The 14130-nt window shown below is 46.2% G+C and overlaps 1 protein-coding gene across 1 annotated transcript; it reads left to right on the top strand.

The window, feature by feature from the left end:
* Positions 1–12361: 12361 nt before the first annotated feature.
* Positions 12362–13894, top strand: LOC137824798 (uncharacterized). The gene has a single exon (XM_068630478.2). It carries the CDS (start codon positions 12362–12364, stop codon positions 13892–13894), a length of 1533 nt encoding a protein of 510 aa, XP_068486579.2.
* Positions 13895–14130: the final 236 nt, after the last annotated feature.

Here is a 14130-nt window from a genome sequence, read left to right on the forward strand (position 1 = left end):
CAGTACAACAGCTGCCAATTCTACACTGTCTTTTTTTTTTTAATCAAAACCAGTGAACATTCTGCACCTATTTAATTTTCATTTAGTGAATAAAATGTTTTCAGAGTGCACTTGTGAAATCTGCACCAATAACCACACGTCTGTCAACTCACCTGAAGATCAAAACTTGAATCAACTAAATTGTTGTCAATTCAAGTACCCCTCTTCACCAATCTACTTGTGTACGTCAACATTCAATTTCAAAATCTCGAATTGAAACTCAGGAAAATTTTGCACCAAGTCTGTACCAAAATAAGAACTGCACCAACTGCAACCAAAATTTTACACAAGTGCAGAAAACCAAATTTCCAATAAACTTTTACCACTTCAGATATTTTTTTTTTACCGAATCAATTCAACAAACACCTTAACTGCAATTTTCAACCAAACACAACTGCTTCAATAAATTCTTTTACCAAAAGCTCCTACTGCTGGGAGAAATGTTTAAACCCATTCCAATTACAAAACAAATTGGTCTGGCCAATTGACCTGATCGCCGGTTGACTTCAAAGTGATTCCTCCTATTTCTGGTGGACTTTGTGCTTCCTCGTGGATGTTAGAAAGCGGCTCCTTTGAAACAGAGGGGGCCCTACCTGTTGATTGCACTCTGACGATCAAGTCAATTCAGGGCTTATAGAAACAACAGGTAAGTTAATTGGAGATTGGCCCCATTCCATGTTCAGGGAATCGTCCCGCCTTCCAAGGTCTCGAGTTTGTACGCTCCGTTCTCGAGCACCTCTATTACACGGAATGGGCCATTCCACTTGGGAGACAACTTGTTCTCCAGCTGGTAGGGGTGAGCTTTCCGCATTACCAAGTCGGCGACCTGGAACTGCCGGGCTCTCAACTTGGACTTGTGCTTATACTCCACCCTTCTCTTTGAGGCTTCGGCCTTGATGAACGCTTCCTCCCTGACCTCGTCTAGCAGGTCCACATTTACCCTCCTTTCCTCGTTAGACTCCTCGACCATGAAGTTATGGAAATGAGGTGAACTTTCCTGCATCTCAACGAGAATCATGGCATCCGAACCATACACCAGGCTAAAAGGTGTCTCCTTGGTGGTGGACTGGGAGTGGTATGGTAAGCCCACACAATTCTGGGGACCTCGTCCGCCCAAGTTCCCTTGGCTTTCTTCAGACTTCTCTTTAGGCCCCTCAGCAAGACTCGGTTGGCAAATTCGACCTGCCCATTCGTTTGGGGGTGCTCGACTGATGCGAACACCTGCTTGATACCGAGCTCCGTGCATAGTTTGCTTAGTTGCTGACTTGCGAACTAGGTGCCATTGTCAGGCACTAAACGTTTTGGGATTCCAAAACGAAAAACTATGTTTTTCCACACGAAGTGTTGAACCTTGTGAGTTATGATTTGTGCAACATGCTCGGCCTCTACCCACTTGGTGAAGTACTTGATGGCAACTACGAGGTACTTCATCTGACGAACTGCTAGAGGAAACAGTCCCAGGATGTCAATTCCCCAGGTGTGAAAAGGTCATGGGCTATGGATCGACCGCAATTCCTCTGGGGTGCATGATGCCAGTTGGCGTGCTGTTGGCATGGCTTGCATCATTGTGCGTACCTCGTGCAGTCCTCCTTCATGGTCAGCCAGTAGTACCCCGCTCGAATGGCTTTTGGCGAGAGAAATCGCCCGCCGATGTGACTCCCACATATGCCTTCATGGAGCTCTACCATGATACGCGTGCACTGCTCACCACTCACACAGGACAGGATAGGGTGAGCATAGCCATGTCTAAACAAATTCCCATCAACTAGGGTATACCTACTTGCGTTTTTCTTGACGATCCTGGCTTCCACTAGCTCCAGTGCGAGCTAACCATCAGCCAAGTAGCGTCTATAGAGTGTCATCCAGGTTTCACCCTCATCGACTAGGCACACATGCAATGACTCTCCTCATAATAAGTCGTATGCGCTTATCCTGGGTGCCCTCAACGTTTCATGAGTCAACGACCGGTGACCTCTTATTTCGCCTTCCGAGACGCTCACCTGTTGTGATGGAAACCATCCAGCCACACACAACCCCATAATAAAGAGGATGAAGACCTAAAAGTTGTTTATTGATTTAATTGCAAATATGGATCTAATTGGGCTTTTGTTTATTTTTGTAGGCCCAATCAAGAGGACAACTCTAGGGTGAAGGAATGTACAAACATATCCAAGAGGCCCTCCAAGTCATCAAAACATAAACTAGAGCTTTGGTCAGAAGAACACAATAAGACTGAGTTTCTGCTGACTAATCAACATTATTTTTGGGCCAAGCTTTAGCTTAAATAAATTGTATAAAGTTGTTTAGTATTTCATGGGCCATGTATTGGGCCTAGTAGCATAAAATAATTGGACCAAATATTTGGGCCAAGTAGTATAGGTTTTTGAGCTTGTATTTGGCCCAATAGTAAAATAGGACTAGTTAGGGTAACAATTGGGCTTCTTTGAGCCCAATGTAACCCTAAAACGTCTAGGGTATATTGGAGAATGAAAATACCTTGGCATGGAGCACATGAACGTCCACATGGCAACATAGAAGTGGAGAGGATTTAGCATGGAAGGTGTGAGCTAAACATGGAAAGCATGACTCCACATGGCACCTTCTCATTGGAGAGTTTTATTTTGAATTTTCAAATTTTGGCTCCAAAATGTTCAGCCCTCTCTCCTATAAATTGAGTTGTTTGGTTCATGTGTTTTCAGGAATAATGAAGAGTGAATTGCTGCCAAAATTGTGCCAATTTCACTCATTGTCTCCTACCTCCCTAGGATAGACACTTAGTCATCATTTTTTACTTATTCCAAGTGAGATGGCCTCACCACTCACTCTCCACACCTAACATGCACCTCCAAGGAAACAAAAACTCTATGTGAGCTCCTTGTTCATCTTCCTTCATTGATGCTTCTGCCATTCCTCCAAGAAAGCACAAATCGGATGAAGGCATACTCCATCATGTTGGACCTCTTCTGTGCAGCCTGTGGTGGTTCTAGGTGTCTTTAAGGTTTCCTGAATGACTGTCCTCTGCCTGCCCCCCTTGCCTGAGCTGGTGAGCTTTGCTAGTAACTCAGCTCAGGCATTCTGTTCTCTAAGAGCGTGTACCAACTCGAACACATCAAAAGCCTCTCTCAAGAGCCTGACATACTCCAAGTATGCGGCCATCTGAGGGTCCTTGGCCTGATACTCACCTATAACCTGCCCAATTATCAATAGTGAGTCACTCTTCACTAACAGACTTCTAGCACCCATTTCCTTGGCTAGCAACATTCCTGCCACCAAGGCCTCATATTCAGCTTGGTTGTTACTAGCTTTGAAGGAGAACCGTAGGGCCTGCTCGATTAGTAACCCATTTGGCCCTTCCAAAATGACGTCAGCCCCACTACCCTGTTGGTTGGAAGACCCGTCCACGGAGAGGACCCACCAGAAATTTGTTTCTTCTTGATGTGCGACCGTCGAGAAGAGTTCTACCACAAAGTCAGCATAAATCTAACCCTTAATAGGTCATCTTGGCTCATACTGTACATCGAATTTGGACAACTCAATCGCCCAACGCACCATCCGCCCTGCCATGTCAGGCTTCTGTAAGACCTTACGAATAGGAAGGTCCGTCATTACAATCACATTGAAACTCTGGAAGTAGTGGTGGAGCCTTCGTGCTGCAAACACTACTGCTAGAGCCGCCTTTTCGATGGCCTGATAGCGTACCTCAAGCCCTTGCAAGACTTTGCTGATAAAGTATATAGGTCTCTACACGTGGTCCTGCTCCTGGATGATGACCGAACTAATCGTCTGCTCCGTAATGGCGAAGTATAGGCGGAGTGGAGTACCTGGCAGCGGCTTGCACAGCACTGGAGGACTGGACAGATATTCTTTCAGCTTGAGGAACGATTCTTCACACTCGCTGGTCCACACAAACCTGTTGTTCCTCTTCAAGCACTGGAAATTGGGATGCCCTTATCCCCTCCTGCCGATACAAACCGGGACAGGGCGGCCATTCGTTCTGTCAATTGTTACACTTCCTTCACCGAGATTGGGCTCCTCACAGCTATAATCGTCGCACACTTCTCGAGGTTCGCCTCTATTCCCCGCTCGGTGAGTAGGAACCCTAAAAACTTCCCTGCCTCTACCCCAAACACGCATTTTTCGGGGTTCAACTTTAACCTATACTTGGTTATTGTGGTGAATAACTCCTCTAGGTCGGCGATGTGCTAGTCCTTCACCTGGGAGGTGACGACCATGTCATCCATATACGCATGCACGTTCCGCCCTATCATAGGGGTGAGTACCCTGTCCATCAACCTCTGATAGGTCGCGTTAGCGTTCTTGAGTCCAAAGGGCATCACCTTCTAACAATAATTGGAGAGTTCTGTCATAAATGTTGTTTTACATTCATCTCTAGGATGCATCCGGATCTGGTTGTATCCAGAGAAGGCATCCAGAAAACTGAGAAGCCTGCATCCTGACGCGTTATCCACTAGGGTGTCGATGCTAGGCAACATATATGAGTCCTTTGGGCAGGCTTTGTTTAGATCTGTGAAGTCGACACACATCTTCCACTTCCCATTGGCCTTCTTGACCAACACTACGTTTGCTAGCCACTCAGGGTATTGGATCTCCCTTATGTGACCAACATTCAACAACTTTTGGGTCTCTTGTCCGATGACGAGTCATCTTTCGTCGTTAAACTTCCTCTGCCTCTGGCGTACAGGTCGGACTTGCGGATCCATGGTGGGACGATGGCATAAGAAATCGGGGTCGATGTCGGGCATGTCTGAGGCAGACCATGTGAAGGCATCCAGATGTCGTGCTATAACCTCGACGATCTGGTCTTGTGTTTCTTGGCCTAGAGACTTGCCGAGTTTGAACTTCTTTCCCCCGATCTCCCTTTCCATCCCCTACAGGCTTGGATCCTCTCTCGAGCCATCTCAGCTCGGGCAACCCCTTCTCCATCTTGAGGATGCTTGGGGACTAAGCACACGCCTCTTTTCGTATTCAGGCTATTCTCATAGCACTTTTTTGTCGCCTTCTGGTCGAACTTGATGGTAATCACTGCTCCCTCGAGGGAAGGCATCTTTATCTTCATATGCCTTGTCAAGGCCACTGCTCCTATCCTATTTAGGGCAGGTCTGCCTAAAAGGATGTTGTAAGCTGAAGGAGCGTTGACGACGAGGTATCTTATATTGACGGTTTGGGATGTGGCGCCGTCTATGAAAGTTGTCCTCAGCTCCATATGCCCTCTCACCTCCGCCTGGTTTTCAGTGAAACCGTAAAGGAAGCCGTTGTAAGGTCTCAACTGGTCAGGTGACAGCTGCAACTTATTGAAAGTTGACCAGAACATCACATCCTCCGAGCTCCCCTGGTCGACAAGGACTCGGTGCACTCTTCTCCCTACTGTCACCACTAAGATCACCACCAAGTCATTATCATGTAGGATCACATCTTGTAGATCGGCCTTTGTGAAGTAGAGATCGGGCTCAGGGGACTGGTCAGGCTCCCGTGCTTCCACTGCCATTACCTCTTTGGTGTACTTCTTTTGCTGGGAAGTGGTACACCCTCCTCCCAAAAAGCCCCCAGAGATTGTATTGACCTCCCCATGGACTAGTACCTTATGCCCATGATCTCCTGCTGGGGCTACCGACGTCGGGGCTTCCTAATTTTCTTCTAGGTATTCCTTCAGAAAACCATCCTTCACCAACTCATCTAACTGGTTTCCGAGTGCTAAGCAATTGCGCAGGTTGTGGCCAAAGGCTTGGTGGAATTCGGACCAAGTTTCCTTGCTAGGCCCAAATCTTCTGCCAATCTTTGGAGGCGACTTCAGGTTATCGACCATGTTGGGGATAATGATCAGCTCCTTGAGGTTTATTATGAACTTGTGCCTGGTGGGCGCACCTTCCTTTGTTCGTGCCCTGGTCTGATGCCTTTTCGGCTCATATGGCGCCTGCCCAGTTGGGGGTTTCTTCTTTGTCGTAGCCTCATGCACCCTCATGGGTTGAGGACGACCAGTTCCCCGAGATCTTGTCGATCCAACGCTTCCACGTTTTTCCGTCACCTCCTCCTCTGCACCGATGTGGGCCACAGCTCAGCGACGGATCTCGCTAAACGTCCTTGGACGAAACCTTATCAGAGAGTCGCTGAAGGGTCCTGATAGCATTCCCCGCCTGAAGGCATGCACTATCATGTCTTCGTCTTTGGTATGCAGCTTTACCACTAGTGCCTCGTATCCATTCAGAAAGTCTTTTAGGGGCTCTCCCTGGTACTGTTTCACATCAAAGAGGTTGAAAGAGATGCGGGGTGTTGCTCGGTTGACAATAAATTGTTTCCTAAACAATGTTGAGAACTGATCGAATGAAGTAATGTGTCCACCGGGGAGACTGATGAACCAATCCAATGTTGTGCTTGAGAATGTTCCCATAAACAGCATGCAGTGCAAAGCGTCAGTTATTCCTGAGATCATCATTTGGATGTGGAAGGCCGTGATGTGGGTCTCAAGGTCTTCGATACCTATAAAGCTGATTTTTGGAGTCATGAAATTGGTGGGTATCACGACATTCATGATCGTTTGGGAGAAAGGCATGGGGCGAGCCCTAACAGGAATGAGCGGGCTTTGTTCGCTTGTTGCGCGCTCCCCCATCCGTTGTAATTCTTTGCGCAGTTCCTCATTGGTCCTGTGCAGTTCTTCGTTGTCTGTTTGTGACGCATCCAAATCGACCTGGAACCGGTTCTGACTGGCTGTCTGCTCGGCCTAAACTTCAGCTAGAATCCTGTCCTGATGGACACATTTGCTGAATGGTGCGAATGGTCTCCATGAGTTGTTGCATGGTGACGTTTTCGCCTTCCTCAAGTGCAGATGTACCTTGTCTTGTATTTCTCATGTTGCTAGATGGCTTTAAACACGATTGAGGATGGGACCTAGTTTTATCAGGCCCCACGGTGGGCGCCAAATATTCTCGTCGGTTGACCTGGTCGCCGGTTGACTTCAAAGGCAAGCGGTGGCTCCTCCTATTTCTGATGGACTTTTTACTTCCTCGTGGATGTTGGAAAGCGGCTCCGTTGAAACAGAGGAGGCCCTACCTATTGATTGCACTCTAACGATCAAATCAGTTCAGGGCTTATAGAAACAATAAGTAAGTAAGCAGTTTCAGTCTTAGAAACGGTGTACCTTTACCAGGGATCTCAACTTCCTTTTATAGACTGCTTTTAGGTTACCTCATTGTAACAACCCTTCTCTCACCAAAGCCTTATCTCTAGTAATATTAGGTTTGTTGGAGGACATTCTGTTGTTACACAATCTTAGCGCAACAACCGCACAAAATCCTCCTCTTTGGAGTGCAAATCTTAACAGCATGGCCGCTAGGGTACCAACTCATGTACCAGCATTACGGGGCCCATCTGTTACTGTAGGCGCCCTAGTCCTTACGTATCATGCATGTAGCTTTCTCCTGAAAAACCTAGCGCTCTTGGGCTTTGGCGTCTTCAGGGGATATTTACTTGTGCTAGACCCAAATGTACTATACACACCACATGCACTTTCTTACTGACTAGGCCTTTCATTTATACACGGGTTTCAAAACACGCATCTCTTGGATCCACTTATGTGGCCCACTATCTCGACCAGACCACCGAGCTGACCTGCTCCACAGGTGCCAATGTCCGATGCCTGATGACGATGCCCGATGTCTGGTCCAGTACACAAGCACATTGAAACATTCAATTATTTCCACAAACAAACTTCGTACCAATTTTATTTCTAGCAGAGATCAACTTTTTTTTTTTGAAACAAACTTCTGTATTTCCAACAACCGAAATGAAATTCCTCTACCGCAAACAACCGAAAATGATATCGCTAGTATCAAACAAATCGTTTAAGAAAACGAGGTCAGTTCTCCGTTCACCTATCTCACCGGAAAACGTAAACTGGCTCCTCTGTTTTCGTGGAAAATGCCACTGCCGTTTACGATTCTCCGTCGCTGAAATTTTTTCATTTCGCACTAGCACCAACAACATGCTTTTATGCTTTAACATTACAAAATTGATTCTAATCATAGATTTCCAAAATCGCTCCAAAAAGAATGAACAAGATGAAGAACACGAATGAAAACACGGAAATTTACTGTTTCACCGATATAGGTCGCCGAAAAACGCAAACTCCATTCACTAATTCCGTTCATCGAAAACCACAATACCACCGTCTAGAAATTTTCACCAATTTACTTAGATTCAAAACGACAACTGTTTTCGCTCTTCAATTTGCAAAAAGTGAAAGTTGCTAGAAGAGGATTTGATGAATATGAAAAATCCATGAACAACACTTTAGAGGTAAACGAAAACTGAAATTCTGCTTCAACAAACATAATAAACTTCTTCGATTCCCAAATTCATAAAGATATGTTCCAAAATCAACGCCCCAAATTCAAATAAAAAGTCAACAAAAATTGAAGAATTTCATGAAATTTTCCAAACAACTCCAGATTACACCATGAATTTCATTTCTGAACCACGAACTTTAAAGAAAATTGTTAATGATCTAATATCAATTTAAGAACTAAAAAATAAAAAATACTCAAGAGCTCTAATTTATGAAGAAATTTCAAAAAAATTCAAAAAGTTTAACTAATGGAGTTTATCCTAATTTTTGGACTAAACATGACTCTAGACAAAACATCTATGATTATAAAATCAAAATGACTCAATTATAAGAAAATTTCACCAACAAAATTCAAGAAAATTCAAGAAAACACATGCACATGAACACAAGAACACCTAAAGACACATACATGAAAGTTCAAGTAAAAACGATGAATTTGAACCAAACAAAAATACAAAAAATACATCGGTAAAAACATTCAAGACATGAAAAAAAATATGAAAACAACACGAAATTATTGAAAAAGAAATAGAAGAAGATCTTACAACCATGCTTTGAATACCAAATGATGGAAAAATGCTCTTCTTCTAGTAGTGATCTTTGTAATTTCTTCTTTGGATGGATGAGGAGATCTAAGGAGAGGAAGCATTAAGAAACTCAAGAGGAGTTTCCATGGATTGAAGTGGAGTTAGGAATTTGTGAGAGTGATAGGTAAGGTCAACTCACTAGGAAAGAGTCTAGGCTAAGTCTAGGAGACTAACCTAGGGAGAACTTAAACAAGTAGAATGGCCAAAATTAGGCAACATTTCATTATTAATTCCTAGTTGAAAATACATGTACAAGACACTCCTATTTATAGGAAAAATTCTCTAAAAAACTCTCAAATGAGAGTGTAAAAAGTGTCACCACCTTATTAGTGCAAATCCTCTCCATTGAGGAGAAGACATGTGAAGCCTCATGTCTTCCTTCCCTACATTTCTATTTCCATGTTTGGTTCTTCTTCTCCTGAGGCTTTTCTGAGGCTTGGTGGGGTCTGGTCTTGTATGCTGAGATGACTGACCTAGTTGTGAAGTTTTTATTGTGTCCTTGGTCATCTGCTTGTCGAGTTGGGTTGTATCATGCCCCCAAGTTGGATAGAATTTGACCTCTAATTTAGACCTTCTGTAAATAACATAGTTAGTTTGTTCACAAGAAAGATAGATTCATTTCTAGTAGTGGTTTGTGAATCAAACTTATGTCCATGAAGCTTTGGGAGTTCACATGAATGAGTCCTAAATATAGGCCATGTTTGTAGAGAATGTGTTTCTTTTTTAAATCCTCTTAGAAGGTGAAAACCTTTAGGAGGTTTGTGAATATCATCCCAAAACCTCTTTATCAAAGATGTTGAGTATTTAGAATGATTAGTGTACCGACCCGTCCACGGGCGTTGACCAAAGTCAAACATACGGTGGGACCCACCAAGGGACTCCGGGAAGGAAAGTAAGTGTTAACCACCTTGGGCGTCGTCGGATGTGGGCGTCGCCAGGTGCGGGCATCGACAAGTGTGGGCGTCGCCAAGTTTAAGCGTCTCCCACCTTAAAGGCGTGACTCGTTGTCCTAAGAGCGCGCTTCGGCCCCGATGGTGCCACCCCCCGATACCCACGAGTAGGGAAGACCGTGGAGGAGGCGGCACGATAAGAGGCCACGGTACGGGCGAGGAGGCCTCGGGCCCCGGTACCTCAGAACGGTAATAAAGAGAAGAGAAAGGTGGCTTCAAGGCCATATTCCCAGTACCAGTAGGGAGTAACCTGACTCGTGAAGTACTCATGCATGGGGTGCAGGACGTGGCTACCCGCGCCACCTTTGGAGAATCCCTGGGACAGATACGACCCAGGAGTGGGCCCTGCCCCAGGGGTAATCCACGTGCATGGTACGAGAGGAAGGCAAATACACTCCCAGGGCGAGTGACTAGAGGCTGGGGCGCATGAGTTGGCACCCAGATGGTCACCCCTTGCGCCAGATGCACTTCGAAGAAGGAAGACTTACGCGCTAGGATTTCCCTAAGTTGGGTTACAGCGTCGTAAGGCCTTCCACGTGGAGTTACGCTCAAGTCATAGGGGACACGTGGCAATAGCACTGAAACTCAAGGTATATAAGCCCTTCTGGAAACTTAGTAAGGTACGTTTTTACACATTCTAATCATTTGCACGCTTACACACTGTACGCACGAGTGATTTGAGCACCAGAGAGAAGTTCGTTAAAATACAGTTACGCGCCTTCAGAACATCGCAGTTACGGTGTTCCAATACGGAGGTGCTTAGTGTTTCTGCCTACTGACTTGATCGTCGGAGTGTAAACGGTCGCAAGGGCACCCTTTGTTCTCTCTGTTTCAGGTATTCACGGCAGTGTAGGGTGAAGATCTGGAATCAAGACGAAGGTGCCCTTGATACGCAAGTCACAGCTACGCACGAAGCACATTCTGGTCAACCGGCAGGAACATTTGGCGCCCACCGTGGGGCCGATCTAAAACATCAGTCCCACCGCAAGTGATGTGATTCCACTAGCCATATAGAGAAAGGTTCTTGACCTTCTTAGGAATCACCTTGAGTTGGACATTATAGAGGCACTTTTCTTAGAGTTGGATCATTGTTCTAAGACAAGAACTCACCAAAAACTAGTACCAAATCCCAAACTCATTTGGATGAACCAATTTTAGTCAAATTGAACCGAACAAAAGAGTAAGAAAAGCAAAGGAACAAGATGAATGGACTGAAATATAAAACTGCCGAACCAAAACTCATAAAAAAACAGCAAGAACACCAAACCAAAACTCAAGAACACAAGCTAACAAAAACAATAGAAAGAGAAGAAAGGAAGGAGAAGAGAGTGCTCATGAAGATGGAAGAATGTTGGATGATCTCGCCACTAGAAGTGTGGAATGCTCCTAGATGAGAGTGATGTCGCCACTTGAGGACTCCAATGATCCATCAAGATAAGACTAGAGAAGAAGGCTCAAAGCTCTCCAAAGTTCACTCAAAATTTGAGTAGAGTTTTCTTAGATTAATTCCAATCTGAATTTTACAAAGGAAGCACCTCTATTTATAGCCTAAGGTGCTGAAAAATAGGTGGGAAATTTCAAATAAACTCATTTGAAATTCCCACCAAAAACAAGTCACATGGGAGGTGTGACCTTTTTCTACTATGACACCTCCCCAAAACTACACCTACACCACTCTCCTAAGTCACATGGGCAATGTGACTTTATTTTACATTTTCACACTCCTTTATTTAATAACCACACCTCCTAAAACCTATACAAGAGTATTTCAAAGCTTGGCCTTGCCCCTCATGGGATGGACTTGGGCTCTTTGGGCTTTGCCCTTCTTGGGCTTGGGCTTGGGCTTTGGGCTTGGGCCTCATCTTTATTTTATGTCTTCTTTTAATTTTGAGAAGACTAGAAGGAAGAACTTCAGATATGAGGGTGGATGTCCTCTTCCTCCATTAATAAGTTTTCCAAGAATCTTGCAAGATCCACCGTTCATCTTGAAGTTTACGCAGTTCCACCGATTGCTCTCGGTCCAGCTCATGTTTTCGTTGTTCGTAGTTGAAGTTTGCTCAGTTTTCACCGATTGTTCTTCAGTTTGGCTTAGTTTCTACCGATTCTTTTCGGTCTTGATCAGTTCCTACTGTTCGTTTTTCAGTTTTCTTGAGTTTCTACCGTTTGTTCGCGATCCCGCTCGTTTTCATTGAAGGAGTTTCAAGAACCGCTGTTACAGTTTGAAGTTCTTCAAGAAACTGCAAGAATGAGGACAACAAGGCAAAGTTCGACGCGCGCTGAGAGCGGTGACATGACCATGCAGCAAGTCATGGATATGATGCAAGGCCTTCAGGAAGCAATGGCGGCGTCAAAGGTTTAGCAAGAGCGTATACAAGCGGATTTGGCGACGTCGCAGGGAGTTCTCCACACCGTTCTCGCAGTCGATCATGGAGGCAGTGATCCCTCACACGTTCGTGGGTCCCAAGGTGACTTTCACAGGGATGGAAGACCCCGAAGCACACCTCACTACGTTCCACACACAGATGATGCTAGTAGGCGGCTCTGACGCCGTGACGTGCAAGCTCTTCATGGGCACGTTAACTAGAATGGCCATGGACTGGTTTATCAGCCTTCCAGACGGCCACATCACCTCCTTCGCACAGCTCTCACAGCTGTTTCGCGAACAGTACATAGCGAACCGGGCTCCTCCACCGGTATCATATGATTTATTCGACGTGAAGCAGTATCAAGGCGAAACCTTGAAAAAGTACATCAATCGTTTCGGGGCGCAGGTGGTGAAGGTTGGCACCACGGAGGAACCGATGATAGTCTACACGTTCAGGAAGAGGATGTCCCTTGGACCGTTCTGTGAGTCAATCATCCGAAGCCGCCCCCGAACCTTTGCAGAAATAAGGCGTCGCGCGGTGGAGCACATCGCAACTGAGGGCGAGGTGTGTGAGAAGCGCACAAGTGTTGCACCAGCACGTCCAAGAGCGTCGTCACGTGCACAGCCCGCAAGGGTGAACGAGGCCGCGACTGGAAGGAAGGGTCAAGAGAGGAAGCGCCCGTACGAGGCGAGAAGGCCCCAGGCGAGAGGGCGAACGGAGGGTTATAGGCCGGCGAGGGAGGGGAATAGGCTGCTGAGGCATAGTTTCGTGGTAGAGTTTAAAGATTTAATCGATGTGCCTAACATAGCAGATAGGCTGAGGCCCCCAGTGAAGACTGACAAAGTGTTGGGACCTCACAAGGACGCGTGGTGCGAGTTCCACCAAGCGTTCAGGCATCACATCAACAACTGCTTGGCGTTGGGCCATCAGTTGGATGAGTTGGTGAAGAGTGGGTTCCTGAAGGACTATTTGGCCGGGCCTTCTACGGCTGCGGCCCTAGCGGTACCAAAAGAGGATCAGGCACATGAGATGCCGATCCATGGAGAAGTACACACCATCTCTGGTGGCTTCTCAGGAGGAGGATGCACTGCCTCTCAACGCAAGAGGTACCTGCGATCAGTTAATTCTGTAGCTGAGGAAGGACTGGATGACCCGTGGGAGTCAGACCTAGTGTTTACAAAGGCTAACCTACGCGATAATGACCCCATGGTCATTTCGGTCGTCACCGCTGGGAGAAGGGTACATCGAGTCCTCGTGGACCAGGGCAGCTCCGCAGACGTCATGTTTTGGTCCACATTCAACAAGCTGCAGTTGTCCCCTAATCTGCTGAGGCCATACACGGGATGTCTGTATGGGTTTGCAAGGGACCAAGTGGAGGTACAAGGCTACCTGGAGCTGAGGACGACGTTTACAGATAAAACGACGTCACGTACTAAGAGCATCCGATACTTAGTCGTGAACGCCAACTCAGCTTACAACATTTTGTTGGGAAGGCCTGCGTTGAATAGGCTAAGGGCAGTGGCTTCTACACGCCACATGAAGATGAAGTTGCCAGATCTTAGTGGTCGGGTGATCGTGATCAAGTCAAATTAGGAGGAGGCCCGAAAGTGCTATGAGAATAGCCTAAAAACAAAAAGGGGGGGTGGTTATGGTGATGGAACACCCACCCATTGCAGATACGCCTATGGAGGCGGAGCCTTCGGAGGAGGCTGAACCCGTGGAGGCAATGCCTGTTGAGTTCGTGCCTGCGGAGGAAGCACCCAGAGAGGCCACACCCTTAGAAGAAGCACATAGGGAGGCCTCGCCCATGGAAGAAGTACCCGGGGAGG

The sequence above is a fragment of the Phaseolus vulgaris genome, chromosome 8 (assembly GCF_051622355.1).
Source record: "Phaseolus vulgaris cultivar YP4 chromosome 8, ASM5162235v1, whole genome shotgun sequence".
NCBI lineage: Eukaryota > Viridiplantae > Streptophyta > Magnoliopsida > Fabales > Fabaceae > Phaseolus > Phaseolus vulgaris.

Coding starts and splice junctions, on each gene's coding strand:
- LOC137824798 (XM_068630478.2), top strand. CDS start 12,362: ATGGAGGCAGTGATCCCTCACACGTTCGTGGGTCCCAAGGTGACTTTC.